This window comes from Chanodichthys erythropterus, chromosome 8 (genome assembly GCF_024489055.1).
Source record: "Chanodichthys erythropterus isolate Z2021 chromosome 8, ASM2448905v1, whole genome shotgun sequence".
Lineage (NCBI taxonomy): Eukaryota > Metazoa > Chordata > Actinopteri > Cypriniformes > Xenocyprididae > Chanodichthys > Chanodichthys erythropterus.
Window position 1 is genome coordinate 11,813,509 of NC_090228.1, and position 13,598 is coordinate 11,827,106.

The window sequence follows — 13,598 nt, forward strand, 5'->3', positions numbered from 1 at the left end:
TATTAAAGGAATTTAATAACACATCACTACTGGAGCATTTGTTTGACCAAAAACTAATCTAACCATCTGACCAAATAAAATGTATTCCAGTGATTCATAATTGGTGATGATTCAAAAAGGAGGGGGGGAAACAAATCTAATTGAAAATTATAAAATGTAACATAATCACGCATAGTTAGAACAGAAAAATACAAGTCTGTCAACTCTTTAAAGGGAGGCAAAAAGGAAAATATCTTTATTTGTTGTGCATCCTATTGGTCACCGTGATTTTGCCAAGTAAGACATGTTCCTGGATCAACATCTTTGTTGATCCTGGAACAAAATTCCAATCAACCAATCAGAATTGATGGACAAGTTTACTGTTTATGTGAAGTTTATGTTTACAACCAGAGTTAGGTGCTTCTACATCAGTGTTATTTACTGTCATTTCCCTTTGATTTTAGGTATAACTTATTGGGAGGGTTGGTAACCAGAGTTAGGTGCTTCTAGATCAGTGTTATTCACCTATCATTTCTCTCTGATTTTAGGTATATGTTATGGGTAGTGGTTTAGGGGTAGGGATATGCAGAACCTGATTTCACCAAGTGCAACATGTTCCTGGATCAACGTCTTTGTTTATCATGGAACAACATTTCAATCAGATTTAAGGGACAAGTTTACAGTTTATGTCAAGTTTAGACTCCAACCATGGTTAGATGCTTCTACATCAGTGTTATTCGCTATCATTTCCCTTTGATTTTAGGTATAACTTTATTGGTAGTGTTAGGTTTAGGGATATGATTAAGACTAAGGCCCAATCCCAATTCTACCCCTTACCCCTTCCCCTTTGTTTTGCGCGTTCACGTGAAGGGGTAGGGGTGTCCCAATTCTCATTTGGTTGGAGAGGAAGGGGTAGGGGGAAGGGCCAGGTAGCCCTTCAAACGTAGATTTTTCGGGACCACACTTCAGACGAAGGGGTATGATAAATTTCCAACATGGTCGACCGAGCGAGCAGAGAGACCCGTAAATGTAAGTATTTTTTTTACGGTAAACAGTATTTTAGTAAAAAATAATCACTTTTTTTATGTTGCCTTTAATCTTGTGTTCATGTATACGGTTATGTTCTCCGAAAAATTTGTTAAAATCGCTATGAAAAAAGTTCGCTAATGTTTTTTTTGCTTTATGATAGTTCCACAACATATTTTTTTTTATATTTTATTGAAACCCGCGTTGATTTGACAACATAAATTCAAATCCGGTGGCAGCTAACTTGTCTTTTTGCCGCATGCCTGATTAATGTATTGTTTTGTTGTGGTTACGTCCATAAATACGTTACGTTACATGATATAAACAAAAAGTGTATTCAGTTTGCGTGCTTATTCATCAGTGTTGTATGTTCTGTATCAACCAGGGACTCCTGAGGAAACACGCTGGCTCGTCTCCTTTGTCTTATGCGAAATGCAAATGCAAAAAAGCTGTCGCCCAAGCAAAGGCCAGTTCACACCGCACCAACAAACGCCAACGAACAAGTTGGTCGTTGGATTTAGAATTCTATGAGAAAAAACTGTCATGTTCACACAGCCCCAACAAACACCGACAAACGAGTGACGTCTGACTGGGAAAATTCCACAAGTAACCATGTTAACAATATTGTCAGACCCATAAGCATATACAACCATGTAGCTAAACAAGCCAAAACGAATTATTAAAAACGAAACTGAAGGTAAACCTGCGTTGCTCTCATAGTGGTTAACGTCACCTCTCTCTTTTGGTGAAGTGGAGCAGCTGCTCTTGCTGAATGGCACGGACTGCTCTATGGCAGGGATGGACAACTCCGGTCCTGGAGGGCCAGTGTCCAGCAGAGTTTAGCTCCAACCCTAATCAAACACACCTGAACCAGCTAATCAAGGTTTTTAGGATTAGTAGTTATAGGCAAGTGAGTTTTTATCAGGGATGGAGATAAACTCTGCAGGACACTGGCCCGTTTCCACTGCTTTGTTGTGTTGTGTGTGAGGCGCGGGCGCGATCAAACAGCTGTCTTTGCAGGGAACTTGCCTCATCATCATGTCAACGGTTCGTGGCCAGGTCAGATTACGTCAGAGTTTGTTGCCGCCTGTTGGAAAACTGTTCACACCACGCAGACATTCCACGACCCGACAAACGCCGATTAAACATGTTCAGTCGAGTGAAAACCGACTCCAACCGATGCCAACAGGGGTATCACACCGATACAACAAACTCCAACAGACGAGTTTGTTGGCTGTTGTCGGTGCGGTGTGAATTGGCCTTTAAGAAGTGTGTGATAAACATCGGCGCATCTATGACGTAGGAGCTAGCGACGACTTATGATGACGTGTAACGGTCTAGTAGTGGTGTCCCATTTCTTAGGGTAATATTTTCAGCCCTACCCATTGACACTCTGTTTCAAGGGGCAAGGGGAAGGGGTAGGCGTAGGGGTAAGGGGAAGGGGTATAAAATAGAATTGGGATTGGGCCTAAATGTTGTTCCAGGATTAACCCTCAATGGTATGCATTATGTTCTAACCATGAATTTTTTTTTTTTCAAATAAGTTTTTATTACATGAATTTATTACATATGTACCACAATGGAATATGGCCAGTATTTTTTATTTTTTTTATATATATAAAACTATGATTTTCTTTTCTATTTAAATGCACATTTCTTTTAGAAATTGGTAGATTTATATACTTGGAACTCATGCAAACCAAAAATAAGTAGATTCCTATCATTCCCTATCATTTTCCTTATCATCCCTATCAACAACAAAAAAAAATCCCCATTGAGAAAAGATGGTTAATAAAAAAGATTAGGTTAATAGAGCAATTTTTGGTGCACTTCAACAGGTGTCTTCCATGTGAGGGTGACAGTGGGAAATGGGAAAAAGAATTTTGGAGGGACATTCAAATGTTATTTGACTTAAAAACAGCACATCATTGGCTACCTTAAGGCCTGCCCTTTTAATTCCCATAGTGCAATTTTTTTTTTTTTTTTTTTTTTTTTTTTTTTGAATAACAAGGAAATTAGTAGAAATTAATTCTTGCCATATGGCAACGTCATACCAGAGCAGTGGTTCTCAAACATGTCCTGGTCTGGAGTACCCCCAACCCTGCACATTTTGTGTGTCTCCCTCACTTATCACAACTGATTCAACTCATGAGCTCATTAGTAGAGACTGCAAGACCTGAAGTGGGTGTGTCAGATATAAGTAGACAAAATGTGCAGGGCTGGGGGACAGGTTTGAAAACCACTGCCACAGAGAATATGTTGGCCCAGGAATGCATCTAACTTGGCAAAATCAGTAAGTCTACAGTCTAAATTTCTGAACAGTAATGTTGCTCCAGGATCAACAAAATATGTTGACCCAGGAACATGTCTTACTTGGCAAAATCACGGTGACCGTGTAGGGATACAGTTAAAAGTCTAAATTTTCGAACAGTAATTTTGTTCCAGATCAACAAAATATGTTGATCCAGGAACATGTCACACTTGGCAAAATCACGGCGACCCAAATGCTATGTTATTGTGATGTTAATTCATTTAGCATTTGGAAGAAGCTAGGCAAATTATACAGTATGACAGTATGAACAGTTTGCATGACGTATGCTCATCCTCAGAAAAACCACAAAGAAAATTACACAAGCCTATGTCATAGACTAAATTAGATATGGGTTATGGGTTTGGTATTGTGTTAAAGAACCACTATCTCACCATCACAAAGTAACAAGTGTCACATACACTGCGTTTAACTTGCATGAGTTTTGTGCATGCCTGCCTCAGTCCACCATGCCATCAGTCGCAGTGCATGAGTGGCAAATGCATAGGAGACAAACTGCAGTTTTGTTAGAGCTTGTGTAGTTGAAAGAAAATAGATAGAGACAGACAGACTGATTGATTGATTGATTGATTGATTGATTGATTGATTGATTGATTGATTGATTGAATGATTCTGGCCACTATGATGGATTTTGGACAAAATGTAGTGCTACATCAGTCTTATTTGGTTTTCTCACATACAAACACACTTAAGCAAATTCATGGACGTTAGAAAGATGTTAGAAGGGTTTTACTGGTTTTATTGAGCAGACAAATGAATGGAAAACAGGGGGGTGGGGGGATATATCTTGTGTTTTCATTTACAAAAATATCTATACTTTTTCTTCTATTTTCTCACCTGCGTTTACTGCAGTACACTCAATCTTTCACCGAAAGTACATAAGCAATATGCATATACTATTTAAATATTCATTACTTTTAAAAAAAAAGCAAAAAATATAATTGCACTAAAAGCATTAACAACTAAAATATCATATTAAAAACAAAAGGTCAGGCATACAAATTTGGTCTCATTTAGAAGAGAGAGCTTGTTATTCTGTCCCTGCTTAAACTCTCACATCTTAAAGTGATCAGGCAGAGATGTGACAACACATTGTAGGCTGGTATTAATGGAATGTCATGCCTCTTTTTTGTCGTTCATATTTTTACGGAAGCCTTTTCCTCGCATGTAGAGATGGAGGGTTTTTAGCTCATCCATGACCCTCTCCTGGATATGCACATCATTGAGCTGTAAGTTGTGAAGATAAAGAGTTAAAACACACACACACTAGCACACATAGAGAGAGAGAGAGAGAGAGTTATTTCAATATTCACAACTCATACTTACATTATCACTGGCATTCTTCAGTTTTTGTAGCTGTAAGACAGCAAGCTCATCTGGGCTCATTTTTTTCTCCAGAATCTGGATAGAAGAAGTGTGTTTTAATTGCTTACTCTTTGAGTAAAATTTACCACTATTTACTAATATTTAATATTTATTTGAAATATGTACAAGAATTTTTACCGTTGAGAGGGAAGTTGCAGTCTTTTCAGATTTTGTATATAGCTTATTACAGTTATATTTTACCTGAAAGATGAAGGATTAAAGTAATGAGTCAGTTGCTTAGTGTGATAGCCTAAGTTTAAGAAATGCCCTTTTGTGTAGAAACTAAAATATTTTGGTTCAAATTGAGGTTAAATTTTGTTATATTGCTAACTGTGATGAAAAGACCAGCATGAGGCCAACATCAATGTCAAAGATGGTGAAATTCTGCTAGTTACATTAGAGAGAAAAAAAAAAAAACTTTATATTTCCCTCTGAGATATGTGTGATACAATTACATCACTCAAATGCACCGTATAACATGACATGGTTTAAGATCTATTCTGAAAATGTAATGTGCTAACCTGATGAACACAGTTTTTGAGTTGTTCCATAATGTGTATAAGTTCACGATGGTAGTTCATATTTTCTTCATGATGGACAGATGACTCCTCTGTCACTTCAAGGACATTTTGAAATAGGTCGATGATTTTCTGCAGGACACAGCTGTGAAGATTTTTCTGATGAATGAAAAAGATACAGTTCAGGTTACATTAAATGTGTGAAACCTGATGCCATCAGAAATGTAGATGGCATGATAGTATACAGATTAAAGTTTCCAGTTATTGAAATTAAATCAGATATAGCAAAGCCGAAAGACTGACTTATGTGACATATGACATAGAAATCTGTTTTGTATAGGTTTATCAAGGTTGTCGCTAAAATTCATGGGGCCCAGGACAACATTTTTATGTGTTGGACTTCTCCTATGGGGTAAGGCCCAATTAAAAAAAATGGTTCTATATAGTAATAAAAGTGGTTCTTTGGCTCGTAACCATAGGGGAACCACTTTAAGTGCTGTATAGCACCAAATCTTGGTGCTTCAGTGGTTCTTCAGCAGTTTTTTTGGGATGACTGATGTGCTATATAGCACCGCTACCATATACAGAACCTGTTAAGCCCCTGTATGGTTCTTCAGGGATTCTTCAATGGTTCTTTGGGGTGGGTAAGGTGCTATATATCACCACCGCCGTACAAAGAACCTGATAAGCCCCTTTAAAGGTTCTTTACGAGCCATAGAACCACTGTTGGTGCTGTTTAGCACCATTTTTGTTGAAGAAATAAAATGTGATATGGCACCTCTTATGGGTTCTACATAGCACCATTTGACAAAGGCGCTGTTGAGCACCTTTAAATATATGGTGCTACATAGCACCAAAAGTGGTTCCCCTTTGATTATGAGCCAAGAACCAATTTTTTTTGTTTTTTATATACGTATTTCATATAAGACCTCATTGAACTCCGCCTCATAATATGGCCCCAAATTTGCAAATAACTGAATTACAAGAATTACATTCTTTTTACTTTCTAATATAATGAATTTTTCATGCAGTAACTGGAGTAAGTGGCTTTATGCACCACTGAATTGCTGATAGTATGATAATACGTCATAATATGAACTTAGACAATGCCTCTTACCCTTTTCCGTATTTTGTCAAAGGAATTGTGCTTCAGGAGGATCTTCTCACCATCTGCAGCTACCTGAGAGGATCATTCAAAACATCATCAATTGAAATATTCAAAGTCTCCAGGGCATTTTCCAAAATTTAAGTAAACTGATTCTGCACATGAACAACTGACTTTTCTTATCGAGTTGCAGCCTTTTGTCATGCAAGATCATATCATTTTCACTTTGTACTGATTCGTTTTGTAACAAGTGCAAGCAGTTATTTGCATGCAAGTTATAGGCAGTTTGAGTTCTAACACAAGGCTAATAGTAGGATCAGAGTACTCACCACATCTTTGCTGACACGCTCGGCTATATTCGCCAATAGGTTCAGATCGAAACAAGGTCCTCTAACATCGATGCACTTGCCATTTTGGTATACCACCGCGCCCTCATGTATCGGAATGCCAAGGATAAGGATCAGAACAAAATACTGCAAAGCACTGGCCATATTCTGTCCCTAAGTGACTAAATGAATGTTTCTCAATGGAGGTCCTGCTGATACACCTGTCTCATTCTTTTCTTCCTTCTTTTGCCTTCACTCCGGTCCTCACCTTTGTATTTATTCTAGTTTCCTGGTGACGTCAGCTTTGTCCCTTCCCTTTGTTTCTACTTTATCTGTTCAGATCTAGACAGGTGATGATATCAGACTGCTAAATTGTAACCTAATCGATGTTGGGTTCTGTATCCAGTGAGGATCATGTTTTAGATTGTCGCTGCAGAATGCGAAGTTTTCTGGCAGCTTCAAGCTTTTCGAGGAGCTTAAATAAAAGAAAGTTACCACAAAATTGTAATACAACTCTATAACGAGGTCATGACATTTATGCGGCTCGAGGATGCCCCAGATTCTTAATCTCTACGCAAACCACAGTCTTGGTCAAGGAAAGTTCATTAAGGGCAACATAAATGGCACCATGATAATGATACTTACACAAAAGACAATTAGAAAGAATTTAATATTGAATTTGCAGGTCTAAGACTCTAAGGACTCTAGACTAAAAATCTTTCAGAACAGAAATGGAACAAGATGACTGATCATCTGATAAGGGGTCACTAACGGAAACTTAGGGGGATTTGAAATCTAGGCCACTCTCCATCGTCTCGTCTCATTGCTTTTTGTTTTTGAGGTCAAACGAGACATTCATTATCACTTGATTTTATTTAAACAAACATTATTTTGTTATATAATGATTCAGTTCAATCTGGCTGGGAATCTGTTTCACAACCAACAATTTTGCCACTCATAAAGTTTTAGCTAAAGTTAGTGTACTTGGCAACCAAACTCAAAGTTTGAGATGTGAAATGTGAAATATAAAAAAATAAAAAGGATATAAGGATCGAATTGCTAACTATTAAATTAACCTTAGCAAGACAAAGGTGTCAGCTATTTTATTCAAAAATCTTTAAAATATAATTTCCACCAGCAATATTTCCACTACACAATTCTAATAAACACAATACATAATTTGAAATGTGTTTGCAAATTACATAAAATACAATTATTGAATTCACCAGTGATGAAAGTAGGTCCACTGGTCCCACTCTATATTAAGTGGTATTAACTACTATGTACTTACATCAAAAAATAAGTACAATGTACTTATTGGGTTCATATTGAATTGCAAAACACTTTTGCTGCTATTGAGGTGGGATACAGGTAAGGTTAGGGAAAGCGTAATTATAAGGGATGTGTCAACAGTGTAATTATAAATGCATTTACAGAAATTAATTACAGATGTAATTACATGCAGGTGTAATATAAGTACATGTATGTACACAATAAGTGCATTGCATCAAATGATTAATTTAAATGTAAGTAGTTAAGGCCACTTAACATGAAGTGGGACGGGTCCACTTGTTAGTGGACAAATTAAACAATTATTGTATTTATTTTATTAAGTCCTATTTCTCTGATTAACATAGCAAATTCCAACTAAACTTTCGATTATGTCTACTTGCCCTTAAAAATGAATTTCCAAAAAGCAACACACTGTAAGATGTGGCGTGCAATCCCCACGCCCAAGGAATTTCCAACATCTGTTGTCATGCACTCAGCATCTATAATATGAGAAGAGACAAAGGAATATAGGGTTGGGGAGGGGAAGGGGGGATTTCCAGAGACAGTGTTTGTCTTATCCTCACTTCATCAGCGTTTACCCTGTTTCTTTGAAATGTAGGTTGATGTAAACAGGAAGCAGTTTGAGCTGCTTAAAAATGAAAGGAATCTCACCTTCACCTTTATGTACTGGGCCATTTAAAAATGTCTACACACATCATAATACAAGGTCCCCCTGGTTTTAGTTACATCCCAGCCATAAACCATGATTTGATACTAGAAAGTTGGACGCAGGTGGTTTTAGAGGGCGGGACATTTTCATTCTAGCATCGGATTGGACAAAAATCTGTGTAGTGCAGGATGAGTCGTCAATATTGTTTGGTCAGTTTTTGCAAGAGAAAGACTGTAAACATGTATAGGGCCTATCTATCGATCTGTAGTCAGGATTTATCAGTATACGAGCATATAAATGACCTCAAAGCTGTGAAAATGGAAATTTTTTACAGGATCATAAACATGTCTATTTCTCTTCTCTGTCAAATGACTTTTCCATGTTACAGACACTTTAGACACTGTGAAGGTATATACCGAAACAAGGGCTGCACATTTTTGTCTGCATGTTGCTAAATTATAAAGGTGTTGCATAGCTTCCCCACAGTGCTATATGGCTACAGACTTTCCAAAATTTATGTTGACACCCTGGTTTCTATTTCAAAAGCAACTCATATGTATGTTTATACTATACATATGAGTTACTTTTGAAAATGCTATTTTGGGATGTTGATTCAAAAATAAAAGTGGTCTGACCTGTCAAGACAGTCAAGGATGGATCATTGTGGAGTAAACAGTGTCGGAGCCATAATATTCTGGGCACATATTTCCCAACATTCTGTTCCATTGCTCCTTGTTCCTTTCACCAAGTTAAGGATGTTTACCCTGGAAAGTGAATGTTCCAAATCCATTAGTGTTGTTTTCTGAAGTATTACGTTAGAAATAGAACCCAGGGTGTCAACATAAACCTAAAAACCTACGCGTAAAAAAATATTGGAAAGTCTGTATCCGTATAGCACTGTGGGGAAGCTATGTAACACCTTTATATTTTCGCATCATGTAGACAAATATATATATATAATCTGTGGGCTGCACTACAAATGCATGCAAATGGCTCAGTATATGTACTTAAAATGACTATATGTACTTATATATAGTAGTGTATTTTGTTTTGTGCATTTGTGAGAACCTTTGGTAGTGTTAACCTCATTAAAGTGAAATAAACTGGCTGGACCGCAGACAGTGCACTCTGCAGTGTTTTTCGAAACTGTGGTGAGAGCTGGCATGTGTTAAAATGGTAAGTTTCGTGACTCTTAAAGTAAAAGCAAAAAGAGATCCATGAGGTTTTCTGTGTAAAGTGCAAAAAACATCTGTTAACAGCAGTAAATCATAGATGCTGTTCAAGGATGAGTATAAGCATGTTATCTAGTCTCTCATTCTGCTGATTTGTGGTTAATGCATCATCAGCAGTTTAAAAGACTTTGCTGAGAAATAACACTTGCATCATCATTTCTTCTACAGTGAAGTCTGGTCCTCACATGGGATCCTCATCAGCTTAAATAAGCTCAAATAGCAAGACTGATCAACTAGCTTCACCAAAATGTCCATGGTTGACCAGCTTCATGTTTTGCTGATGGCTATGCTGGTCCACGTTAGACCACACCAAACCATAGACCAGCAAGGGAATTCACAATGTCCTTTTTAAAGCACTTCTGAATTTGTTTTTGCATGCTAATACTTGTCAGTGAAATATGTTACAAAAGCCACTTTCCGCATTCCACTATTTTCCTGGCAGTCAAACAATATAAATTTCCAAAAGTATAAATTTCCAACTTCTCTTTTTTAAAGAAGTCACAGTGAAACCTTATATGAGCTAATTTGTTGTGGTGTGTAGTTACTATATTTCGCTGCATTGTGATAAGATATCTTTGCCTACATAAACAGATGAGGCCAAACCTGTTCAATGACATTTTTCTTTTTTGCCTGGAATTCCCACAAGGATTGTATAAGAGCAGTATTATATAACACAGGTAGGTCATTTGACAGCCGTTCAAACTGAAATAAAATAGTGAAAAAAGAGATTGTGCTGTTAATATGACCACTAGGAGGTTATAATGGTATAAGTATTTTGCACCTGCAAACAAATGATTCTTTTCTTTCTTATCTTTACCATTTTTGCAATTATTTTTAACCAATGAGTGTCAAGGGTTTTTTGAAAAGTTTTGCTCGTAAAGTGTGCATGGTCTGTGATTTGGTTTGATGTTTGTATTTAATACAATGTTGTTCTTACATCTATAAGTGTGACATAAGTGTCCTTTTCCCCAGGGCTCTATATGTGTTGATGTTGGTGTCTGAATTCAAACATATGTAATATGATGATGAAGTCATGAATTCTTTTGCTTTCAGTGGCACTTTAATCTGTAATGTGACATTCAGTGATGTGTGGAATAAGTCAAAGTTATAGTAATGAAACTGATGACAAATGAGTTTCAAATGCTGGGGGAAGACAGGAGACATTTCTGTGTCAAACAGAAACATGTCTTAGCATGTCTGGCATATCTTATAAAGGCAATTAAATCAGAACAAAAATTATTTAAAAAATGTTTTATTTAGTCATAGACCTTACAACTTTTTGCTATGTAACTAGCAAGTGGTTTACAGTGATTATTTCAAATAAATAAGAACAAATAAATACTGTCAGTTTGACCAATTATCTCTTGTGCACAATATGTGCACAACTTTATAAATAAAATAAATAACACTGATTTTCCAACATTCTTTAATTGATGATCAAGATCTACTAGGACTTCTGCCTCCTGATGCTTTTGGTCTGTCGTCTCCGGCGGTCTTTATTCTTCAGCTGTGTTGCTTCTCTGTAGACGCGCTTGAACTCAATCAATGCTTTGCTCTGGACGATTGGGTCATCTTCCTGCAATTGCAAAGCATTTAATTAGTGATATATAAGTGTCTATATAATGTCAAATATGTATATTCATCTTGTTGATTCTGAGTGGACACAAAGTAAAAAAAAAAAAAAAAAAAATGGAATTTACACTCTAAGTTGTGCGTTTTTGAATTTTACCTATAATAGTATCTAGTAAATATATTGTGCACTGTAAGGGAAAAAGTAGTTTCAAAAAGCCGGGCCCACAAACCTTGATTACCCACTTTTAGAAGTAAAACTCCTTTTGTGTGGTTACCAAAGGTGGCCTTTTAACCAAAGTCAAATTGAAAATGTAGTGAAATGTCAGTTCTAATTAAATGTTTCAACTGTGATTGATAAAATGCAGTGGCAATATGAGGCAAACATTCCTTCCACTTTTAGTTGATTTTATATATAACTGGTATATATGGCCAATACATTTTCTCAGTTACCTGCCCAGTAGCAGGTGTGCAAAAACATACTTTTAGACATCTATATATAGCTCAAAAGTTTTGATGTTCAATGCTTCTTGGTATTAAGTTTCACAGAATCTAAAACTGTCATCTTACCTTAATCGCCCATAGGGTTTCTGCATATGTCTTGAGCTCTGCACTCTTGCCTGGGAAGTAGTTTTCTTGCAGCTTTTTCAAATGCTGTTGAACATGTGCCAATCTGTCTTTTGTAGCATCATCCAGGCTATCGTTCTGCATGCGAGTGAATATCCTACTGTATGTGTCCATGATGATGCTCATCAATAGATTCCGTTCACTTTCCTGCTAAACAAAAGCAACACACATAAGCACAATGTGGATCCAACACAGGATATCCCGTATAGTATGTATCAAAACAATATGCCCTTTGGTATAGAAAGGCTACACTGGTATCTTAGCTATTATAGACCACAAAGGTGTGAATACCAAGGCATTATGCATTTGAGGTTATTATGAAGGAGGTTATTTACCTCAGGTTTGCCCTTTAACTTGTTCAGGACCTGCAGGAAGACAGGATGTGCGTTGTATAGCCCAGGGTCATTTCTTATCTGGAAGAAATGAAAAGGTCATCATTTATATCTGTTACTGTTTTAGATTTCAGATGTTTTTAACTCTTATCTTTTCTCACTTACTCAAATGAATGTGTTCATTATTATTAGCACACCACATCTGAAACCTAAACTCAACCTACAGACCAGACATTTTCCACCATGCAAGAAAGGCCCATATGTAGGAGTTTCAGTCTGTATGGATGGTAGGTTTAACTTCCTGTTTTGTATTATACTACCTCTTAACCACCCAACTAGAGTAAAAGTTGACTAGTTTGTAAAGCCAGCCTTTCCAAAAAGGTTTGCGGCCCATCTTTGAGTATCTTGCAGGCCATATCCTGGAACAGTACACCTTTGTCTATGCCTATTCATTTTTGAACTCATTATTTCACTTCCTGACTGTGATGTGACATGAGATGGAAATTCAAATGGGTCTACTTACATAGTATGCTTTCAGCTCATCAATGCTCTTTTCCAGGTTCTCAGGGACGCTGGCCTCGGCATATGTCATCCATCCCAAAGTCATCAAACATACTCCCCAGAATAAGGCCATCATGTGTTGCGCAATCATAGTCCTAGTTAGTTTCAGGTGTTCGCTGAAGTTTGACTTGTATTCCTGTCTTTTAAAAGTTGAAGTTGCCTTTTACGCTGTTGCGTGACACACGACTGTTCTCGTGTCTTGGAGATGGTCTGAATGTATCTGTTCGAGTGAATGGGGTATTTATAGTTATGTGTGAGAGCAAGCGAGCGAGCTATGATAAAGGTGTGAAATTGTGTGGCTGCGAAGTTTCCTTTAAATCACAATGCACCATGTTGCTGCTCAGCACCATCGAGCCCACCACTCATCTTCTCAGCTGGAATCCCGTGGATGCCACTGGGCGGGGCTGTTGGTGGTTTTGTGGTCCGGAATATTTTTGGTGATTCATTAAGGGTTTGGGCTCTCCATGGGCCTAAACGTCAATGCACCTATGGCCACTCCAATAATGCTCATGCATTAATGACTGACGATAGGGAAGTAGTGGGTTTTTCTTATCCTAGGGTTTCAAATAATGGCCTTGCACCAAATTTAGCAGCTTTTGAACTCATTTGTGTCACTTTCTTTTCTTATTCCCTTTTCAACTTCTTCATGCATTGACATGCAATAAACTGTCCACACAGCTCTTCTGT

General features: G+C 37.3%; 2 protein-coding genes across 2 annotated transcripts; both read right to left on the reverse strand.

Moving 5' to 3' along the window:
• Nucleotides 1-4,384: 4,384 nt before the first annotated feature.
• si:ch211-266a5.12 (uncharacterized protein LOC557488 homolog) lies at nt 4,385-6,813 on the reverse strand. Its single transcript, XM_067390990.1, has 6 exons — nt 6,652-6,813; nt 6,335-6,397; nt 5,221-5,376; nt 4,838-4,900; nt 4,661-4,735; nt 4,385-4,561 (listed from the first exon to the last, which is right to left on the reverse strand). Exons 1-6 carry the CDS (start codon nt 6,811-6,813, stop codon nt 4,451-4,453), a joined length of 630 nt encoding a protein of 209 aa, XP_067247091.1. The 3' UTR covers nt 4,385-4,450.
• Nucleotides 6,814-11,269: 4,456 nt separating this feature from the next.
• ifng1 (interferon gamma 1) lies at nt 11,270-13,026 on the reverse strand. Its single transcript, XM_067390992.1, has 4 exons — nt 12,874-13,026; nt 12,354-12,431; nt 11,962-12,165; nt 11,270-11,398 (listed from the first exon to the last, which is right to left on the reverse strand). Exons 1-4 carry the CDS (start codon nt 13,000-13,002, stop codon nt 11,270-11,272), a joined length of 540 nt encoding a protein of 179 aa, XP_067247093.1. The 5' UTR covers nt 13,003-13,026.
• Nucleotides 13,027-13,598: the final 572 nt, after the last annotated feature.

Bases quoted from the DNA above. Each gene is read 5' to 3' on its own strand.
- si:ch211-266a5.12 (XM_067390990.1), bottom strand. From the start codon at position 6,813: ATGGCCAGTGCTTTGCAGTATTTTGTTCTGATCCTTATCCTTGGCATT. The intron at 6,398-6,651 runs GTGAGTACTCTG...TGATCCTCTCAG, and splicing joins AGCGTGTCAGCAAAGATGTG to GTAGCTGCAGATGGTGAGAA. The intron at 4,562-4,660 runs GTAAGTATGAGT...CACAACTTACAG, and splicing joins TGAAGAATGCCAGTGATAAT to CTCAATGATGTGCATATCCA.
- ifng1 (XM_067390992.1), bottom strand. From the start codon at position 13,002: ATGATTGCGCAACACATGATGGCCTTATTCTGGGGAGTATGTTTGATG. The intron at 12,432-12,873 runs GTAAGTAGACCC...CATTTCTTCCAG, and splicing joins ATGAGCTGAAAGCATACTAT to ATAAGAAATGACCCTGGGCT. The intron at 11,399-11,961 runs GTAAGATGACAG...TTGCAATTGCAG, and splicing joins AAACCCTATGGGCGATTAAG to GAAGATGACCCAATCGTCCA.